Here is an 8,512-nt window from a genome sequence, read left to right as displayed (position 1 = left end):
TCTAGTTTGGATTGCATCTCATTTAATTGATTTTTAATTTCTCCCTGATTAGATCTAAATTCTGCAGTCATGAAGTCTCTTGAGTCCTTTATTCTTTTTTCTAGAGCCAGCAGTAGCTTTATAATAGTGCTTCTGAATTGGCTTTCTGACGTTGAATTGTAATCCAAATTTTGTAACTCTGTGGGAGAGAGGACTGTTTCTGGTTCTTTCTCTGAGGTGAGTTTTTCCTTCTCATCATTTTTCTCAGTGCAGAGTGGCCAAAAACAAGTTGTATTTGGGAAAAGGAGAAAAAAGAGGAGAGAAAGAAGAAAAGAAAAAGAAAAAAAAAGAGGAAAAAAAAGAAAAAGTAAAAGGGGGGGAAGCAAACAGAAAGCAAAAGCAAAAAACAAGGGGGAGTATCCTCTGATTCTCTATGCTGTAAATCCCTCGACTTCCCCAGAATTTTCCAATGCTGCTTGGTCAATAATTTGTTTTTCCCCTGTCGGTCTAGTTAGTCTTCTGGGGGAGGAACCAATGTGCTGATTTTTCAGGTGTTAGCACTTGGGGGAGCTGTTCAGCCCCCTGCCTCGTGCGGGGCTCAGTGAAAGGTGTTTAACCTGTTTATATGGTGAGGCCACTGTGAGGCTCAGTGGGGGTTGTTTACCCAGTGAGGCCCCAGGAGGGACAACAACAGTGGCGGGGCCAGCTCTGGAGCCCTGGAGTCAGCCCCCGCAGTAACTCCGGAGCTCTCCGTCTGCAGGGCCTGGAGGCTCCGGGGCGGGGCCGCTGATCTGCTCAGCTCGGGGCAGGAGCATCCTCGCTGTCCTGGGCCCTCCCGGCCTCTGCCTGTCCCGGGGGGAGGCCGGATCCTGGGCTGTGTCCCCGGCGACCAGTGCTCCGGGGCTTGCGCTGTTGGAATCGCGCTCCCGGCGTAGCTCTGTCTGTGCCGAGCCTCTGCCGGAGCCGCTTCAGAGCTGGTCCTGGGGCTGCGCAGCCCCCTCCTAGCGGAGCCTCCGCCCGAGTAGCCTCCAAGCTGCTCCCGGTTCCAGCCGTGCGCTTGTTGCCGCCCTTTAGGGAGCTCGATCGTGGTGTGTGGTGGCTCTCCCCGGGGCACAGGTGTCTGTTAGTGTCCCCGGGAGCCTGAGGGCATCCTCGCCCTCCTGGGGTCCTGCTCCAACTCCCTGTGAGAGCCTTTACCTCTGGGAAGATTGGTGAAACACCTGCTTCTCCAGGACGGAGCTCTCCTGTCCTGGGGGCACTCGCTGTGGCCTTAGCCCGGGTCCTCACGGGGTCCTGTCCCCTTGGATGCCTTTTGTTTCTTTATTTCTCCCCCCACACACACCCCATCTTCCTACCTTGATAGAAGCGCGAACTCTTCTCACTGCAGCATTCCAGCTGGTCTCTCTTTAAATCTCAAGCCAAATGCGTAGGTTTTCAGGATGTTTTGAAGGTTATCTAGGTAATTTGATGGGGACGGGTGACTTGGGGACCCTACTCTTCTGCCATCTTGCCCCACCTCTGAATATTTATTTTCAAAAAGACAAGAGATAACAAAAGCCAGTGAGGATGTGGAGTGAAGGGAACCTATGTGCACTGTTAATGGGACTGCAAATCAGTACAGACATTGCAGAAAACAGTATTGGGATTCCTCAGCATTTTTAGTTTAAACCTCAATTAATTCAATAGAACCTGATCAGTTATTAAGCAAAGCAATGAAAAAGTTAACCAAGCCAAGACGTGTCCTGTTTTTGTTTTCCACAAACTGCCAGGTTCCTTTGATGGGATGTGTGGTATGCATTTTAATCTGCATATCAAATCTTTTCTACTTTCTACTTTCTTTTGTATTTCTGTGGGTAGACTGAATCCTAGTCAGTTACTAAACTGTTTCAGAAAAGGTGTTGGGCAAACAGCGTGGGTGTTTGTGTGTGTATATGTGTGTGAGTGTGTGCCGCTGTGCACACAGTTATTTTGCATCTTTGCCTAAGTAAAGGATGTTTTCTCAAGGGAAGGTGTTTATCAGGGAAGGCTGTGTCTGGAAGGGATGTAAGGGATGCCAGTTTGAGAGAGGTTCTGTGTAATACTGTTTCTATATTGCATAAATAGGAGATTTAGATCTGGTCAGAGCTAACTGAAGTAAAGCTGTGTGCTTTCAGCTATAGGATTAATAAGTTCCAGAGATGTAATATACAACATGGTGATTCTGGTTAACAATCCTGTTATATATTCAAAATGTGCAAAGAGAATAAATCTGTTTCCACCACACTCATAGGAGAAAGGGAAGGTGGTGGGTAGATCAATTACCTTCATTGGAGGCATCATTTCACAGTGCATACATATGTAAACATATCACTGTGTACACCTCAAATATATATAATATTTGTCAACCACACCTCAATAAAACTGAAAAAAGAGGGTCTGGGGAAGAACTTAAGTGAGTTCTTAAATCACACTGGGGGGCATTGCCCATAACTCTGAACTTTTAGAATTGAAGAATCACAGTCCTATGAACTGAATCATGACTCCCCATTCATGTGTTGAAACCCTAATTCCAGTACCTTAGAATGCATATTTAAAGACAACATTTTTTAATGAAGCAGTTAACTTAAAATAAGGCCATTAGGGTGGAACCCAATCCAAGTGACTGGTGTCATAAAAAGAGGAGATTTGGACACACAGACATCAGACATCAGTGATGCACAAACATATAAGAAGCAAAAGGAAAATAGATTGGAATTTGTGAAAAAAAATTCTTTGTCAAAGGACACTATGAAAAAAGTGACCAAAAAAACAACACACAGATAAAAGAAACTGTTTGCAAATGATCTATCTATAAAGTATCTAATAATCAGAATATAAAAAGAACTAAATTCTTAACAACAAAAAGACAAACAATGCAATTAAAAGTGGGCAAAGAACCTGATTAAATACTGCTTCAAAAAAGATAAAGTGACCAAAAGTACATGAACAGATGCACAATATCATCAATCTTTAGGGAAGTACAAATCAAAACTAGAAGGAAATGTGACTTCACACCCACCAGGATTATTACAAAAAAAAAAAAAAACCTTAAGTGGAAAATAAAAAGTAGTGGTGAAGATGTGGAAAAATCAGAACATACAATGCAGTGCTTATAGGAATATCAATGATGTGTCACTGTGAAAAGTTTGACAGTTCCCCCATAAATTAATCAGAGTTCTCACATGTCCCAGTGAGTCCAATCCTAAGTGTATACCTGAAATAATTGAAAACAGGCATTCAAACACAATTTGTAGAGAAATGTTCAGAAAAACTCAATTCATAATAGCTGAAGGTAGAAATAGCCAAAATATCCAACAAATACACCCGATATACATCAGCAAATAAATAGGTAAATATAATATGGCGAAGGCACACAATGGAATAATATTCAGTTACAAGAATGAGCAAAACATATGCCGTAATGTGGATGAGCAAGACATATGCTAAGTGAAAGAATCCAAACACAAAAGGCCACAAAACATATTATTTCATTTATGTGTAATATCCACAATAGGTAAATCCTTAGGGACAAAGCAGATCAGTGGTTGCCAAAGCCTGGAGAAAGAAAGCAAATGAAGAGTGACTCTGTCACGGCTACACCTGGAGCAACAAGAAAGTTCTGCAACTAGATGTTGGTGAGGGCTGCACTGTCCTGTGAACACCCTTAATTTCACTGATTTGTATACTTAAAAAATTATTACGATGCTAAATTAATGTTATGTGTATTTTACCACAAGAAAAATAGGCTCATTTTTAAAGAAAAGATATCAGTTCATTGCTGTGGTGGACACCAATAATTATATTATTGAATTTTAAAGAAAATCTATAGCAACATGTACCAAAATTGTAATGAGCAAATACTTCAGGCTCTGTCCTCCACTGTGTGATAAATCTTTCTGTAGAGAGGTTTGATTCTATGTTCTGTAAACAGTGTTTGGCAGTAAAAAACACTTACAATAGTGTTTTATTCATAAAAGAAATCAATTAGTTTGGTTACAATGAAATTGTAATTATTCAAAAGGGAAAAACAAATCCCCAAAGCTTCTTTCCTAGCAATTTCAATCCCCTGACATATACATCACCCTCTGCTTCCCTCCTGAATGCTCCAGAAGATAAAACAAGTGTCTTGTGATTATACATTATTTACAACACACTAGATCCTTTGAGAGTTGGCATATATTTCTCTTCCTGGAAACACTGAGAGTCATCCTCACTCTTTTTGCTAACAATTTTCATAGGAAAAAAATGTTTCTTTCTAATGTAAGCCTATTCTGATTTTAAAACTTAAAAATGTGTTATTTAGACATGCATTTGAACAGAATCTAAGACTTCTGCCACCAAAGACTTGGAGATTTCCAATATTTTTAGGGCTTCTCCAAAGCCATTGCTACTTCCCTACTTTTTAATGCCACATCCATTGAATTCATGGGTTTTACCAATCTTTGAAGGAAAATATTCCCCATTATTCAACATTTCCACTCTCTATAGAGGGAGGTGCTGCAGCTAGCCCACCATCTGTAAGTGACATTCTTGGATTTGTTTGCTTGTTCATTTGTCTGTTTGTGGTTTTTTTATGATATTTTAGATGAATTGGGATCAGAGTTTCTGGTAATTCCAGTTAAAGTTGATGAACAGTGATCCATTTCAATAATCTGATTTGTTCTTCTGGATGTCTGGTATTTTGTCAGGTTACCTACAGCCAGAAGAAGAGTTTGTGACTGCATAATTGACTTAAAATGTGAACTCAAAACATTTTCACAACTGTCACTATGCTATCTTTCTTTGTCATAGTACCACAGGACTTGGGGCGAAGTCACATTTTCAAGAATGATTATTGTGACTGTGTTGGTGATTCTCTGCAAATGAGCAAACCTCCTTTGCTGGTAGCGTTATTTTCATACTAAGAATCTGAATGTCTTGAGTGTAGCTCAAGCTCACCCCAGCACTGATCAGCTCTGGTACTTTGGGTAAACCATGAACATTTCTAGAAATAGATCATATCACCACAAAGGTCCCTACTTCCTCAGAAATTCTACTGAACTGTTATCTCATGACTGACCTTATGGTGGCCATCTCTTGGTGATATTCATACATTTTCTTCATAAGTGAATCCACAATTTTTCCAAATCTCCATGGAGGGGACACATTCTCAGGGGACATAGAGTTTTGAGTTTTGTCCTTTACTTTTCCATGTTTTCATTCACTCATCTAAGATGACTCTCTGTGTGGGGTGATCACCTCATTGTGTTGTGGCTCAGATGCACATATCTGACCAAGATACCCTTGGTGACTTCTCTCTCACACCCACATTAGGAAGCTACCCATGTCCTTGTGGCTCTCTATGCTTCCCCAGTTTGCAGGGGGTCACAATCTATTTCCCAGATGCTTTTTCAGAGCGTCACTGCTGCTCTGCTCTCTGATTTGCAAACCAGACAACTGTCTCAGTTCTATGGCTCTGTGAGGTCCACACTGCTTTCTGTGAGTAAATTTTGGCAAATGCCTGAAGCTCTCTGAGCCCTATTTTTACATGTGCATGATGGAATCTCTACAGGTACTTTGAAAATCTGTGAATAAACATGTGTGTTCAAATTCTATTTAACTTGGTCAACTTCCAGTTTTAGAGATGAGCAAGTTTCATTCCCTGGGATTTTAAAAGGGATCGTTGAGTTTATAGCTGCTCTGTTCTTCATATTTGCATGATTTCTAATTATAATGCACTTACTCTTCCTTTTAAAAGACAAGGAAGAAATATATTAATGTTTTTGTAAGAAAGACTTCAGAACTTTTCAAGGACATCTGAAGCACACTGAAGATGTCCATGTTTCTCTATGGGGATTTCTAGCTTCTTGCATGGTCCGAAGGTTTGCTTTCTTCAACCTGCATAAGAAGAAGGAATAATGTCAGCAGTACATGACTCTGACAGTTCCAAGAGTTCCTTCCTGACAACACTACTGTGAGATTACACTGAGCATTCCTTAATGATGCCTTCATATTACTCTGGTTCTTCTGTCACTATAACCATGTACACATTCTAGTGACCTGTTCCACAGTTTGCTCATTCAGTGACTATTGATTGAGGGATCGTTGTGTATCAGTACTGGGCTAGGCATTGCAGAGCCAGAAGCAAACAAAGTAAACAGAAAGCCAGAAGTCCGTGGAGTTTAAACTCTAGCAGAGGTACAAACATAGTAACTCAGACTAGCGTGTTTGTCCTATAGTGATAAGTACTATTAATAAAAATAAAGCAGAAAAGGAAGAAAAGGGAGCTGGGAGGAGTTTCAATACTAAGTAGCACCTTTGCTTCATTGTATGGAAGTACTGAATCATTATATTGTTCACCTGAAACTAATATTACACTGTAGGTTAACTAACTAGAACTTAAATAAATACTTTGAAAAATAATGCTTTTGCTTCAATGAAAGATTCCTTTTGAAAAACAACCTGAAGGAGGTATGAAGTTGAGCTGTGGATGGATGTCTTGGGGGAAAGGCACTGCAAGCCTTGCTCTAGGAAAACAGGAGTGCTAAGCAGTGGAGCAATATGATCATATTGTATCCTAATGTAATTTTCTGGCTGCTATGTTGAGAATACTCTGAAGGGAATTAAGGCAGAAAGCAAAAAGACAAGTTAGGATATTAGATTTATCATAGCATAGCCCAGGGTGGTAGCAGGGAGGCTGAAGAAGTGATGGAATCTGAATTTAATGTCAAAGCAAAAATTTGCTGATTGTGGGATTTAAGAGTAAGAGAAATGATATGATGGACTCCATGTGCCCATTAACTGGAGAGTGACTACCACCAGCATGATTTTAGTGCCTCTGTAGTGTTTCATCACATGAAATGCCATCTTTTACCCAAGAAAAACCCCATCACTAGACATTCAGGTTGACTCCAGATGTTGCTACTATAAGCAATGTTTCAATAAAATAATCAGTGCCAAGAACTTTACATGAATGTCCATTTTCTGCTAGGTATGCATATTTTCATGTCTCTCCAAAATGGCCTTCAAGAAGATGATGCAACATCATCCATGGAGCATTTGAGTAGATGCTTTCAACAAAATAAGTATAAAATTATGTTTGAAGTTTGCTAACTGATATAATCACTTGGGGCTTCATATTCTGTGCCCCTACCCCCATTCACCACAGGTGGCCTTTTTGCCCCACTCCTGGCTTCACATGATGATGGGAATAGCCAATGTAAGTTCTCCAGAAGTCTTTGTACTCCTGGGCTTCTCTGCACGACCCTCCCTAGAATCCATCCTCTTCATCGTTGTCTTAGGGTTTTATGTGGTGTCTATCTTGGGCAATGGCATCATCATTCTGGTTTCCTGCATGGATGTGCACCTCCACACACCTATGTACTTCTTTCTTGCTAACCTCTCCTTCCTTGACATTAGCTTTACCACAAGCATTGTCCCACAACTTCTTGTCAACCTCTGGGGACCACAGAAAACCATAAGCTATGGAGGGTGTGTGGTCCAATTCTATATCTCCCACTGGCTGGGAGCCACTGAATGTGTCTTCCTGGCAGTCATGTCCTACGACCGCTATGCTGCCGTCTGTAGGCCACTTAATTACACCGTCATCATGCATCCACAGCTTTGCCTCAGCTTGGCCCTTGCCTCATGGCTTGGGGGTCTGACCACCAGCATGGTGGGCTCCACACTCACTATGCTCCTGCCGCTCTGTGGGAACAATCGCATTGATCACTTCTTCTGTGAGATGCCCCTCATTATGCAATTGACTTGCGTGGACACCAGCCTCAATGAGGTGGAGATGTATGTGGCTAGCTTTATCTTTGTTGTCTTGCCCCTGGGTCTCATCCTGGTCTCATATGGCCACATTGCCTGGGCTGTGATGAAGATCAGGTCAACAGAAGGACGGAGAAAGGCCTTCAACACTTGCTCCTCCCATGTGGCAGTTGTGGCTCTATTCTATGGGAGCATCATTTTTATGTATCTCCAGCCAGCCAAGAGTAACTCCCATGAACAGGGCAAGTTCATAGCCCTCTTCTACACTGTGATCACCCCAATGCTGAACCCCTTGATTTACACGCTCAGGAACAAGGATGTGAAGACGGCTCTCAGGCACATTGTGTTAGAGAAGTGCTGTGGCTTTGCAGGGCCATGGGGGCATATTTAGACACTTTAGTAACTAGTGAGGAGAAAGAAAAGATTGAAATATATCAAAATTGATTGGAGTGGCAGGATACTTGGGATGTGGTTTCTGTTCCAATGTTGTTGGAGTTCAAGGTAGATGACAATCTGATATGAGTGTGCTCATACATCATTTCCAAGCCAAGGCAAAGAGAAAGTATTTTACTTTTTGTTACTAAACCTATTGTTTTGTTAGCCATTTATATTGTTATATACATGTAATATATATGCTAATTCTCCTTTGTTAATTGCTTGTATAATTATATATGTTCATTGTTATTTTGTTAATTGTTTATACTAATTGACTTTGGATATGACTAATCTGTGTGAAGTTTTTTTTTCATTTTTTCCTAATATT

The 8,512-nt window shown here is 41.0% G+C and overlaps 1 protein-coding gene across 1 annotated transcript; it reads left to right on the top strand.

The window, feature by feature from the left end:
- The first annotated feature begins 7,177 nt into the window (after window positions 1-7,177).
- On the top strand, window positions 7,178-8,140 carry LOC129521491 (olfactory receptor 2C3). The gene has a single exon (XM_055343018.1). It carries the CDS (start codon window positions 7,178-7,180, stop codon window positions 8,138-8,140), a length of 963 nt encoding a protein of 320 aa, XP_055198993.1.
- Window positions 8,141-8,512: the final 372 nt, after the last annotated feature.

The sequence above is a fragment of the Nyctereutes procyonoides genome, unplaced genomic scaffold, assembly GCF_905146905.1.
Source record: "Nyctereutes procyonoides isolate TBG_1078 unplaced genomic scaffold, NYPRO_anot_genome, whole genome shotgun sequence".
NCBI lineage: Eukaryota > Metazoa > Chordata > Mammalia > Carnivora > Canidae > Nyctereutes > Nyctereutes procyonoides.
This window is presented reverse-complemented; position numbering and strand designations above follow the sequence as displayed.

Coding starts and splice junctions, on each gene's coding strand:
- LOC129521491 (XM_055343018.1), top strand. CDS start 7,178: ATGATGGGAATAGCCAATGTAAGTTCTCCAGAAGTCTTTGTACTCCTG.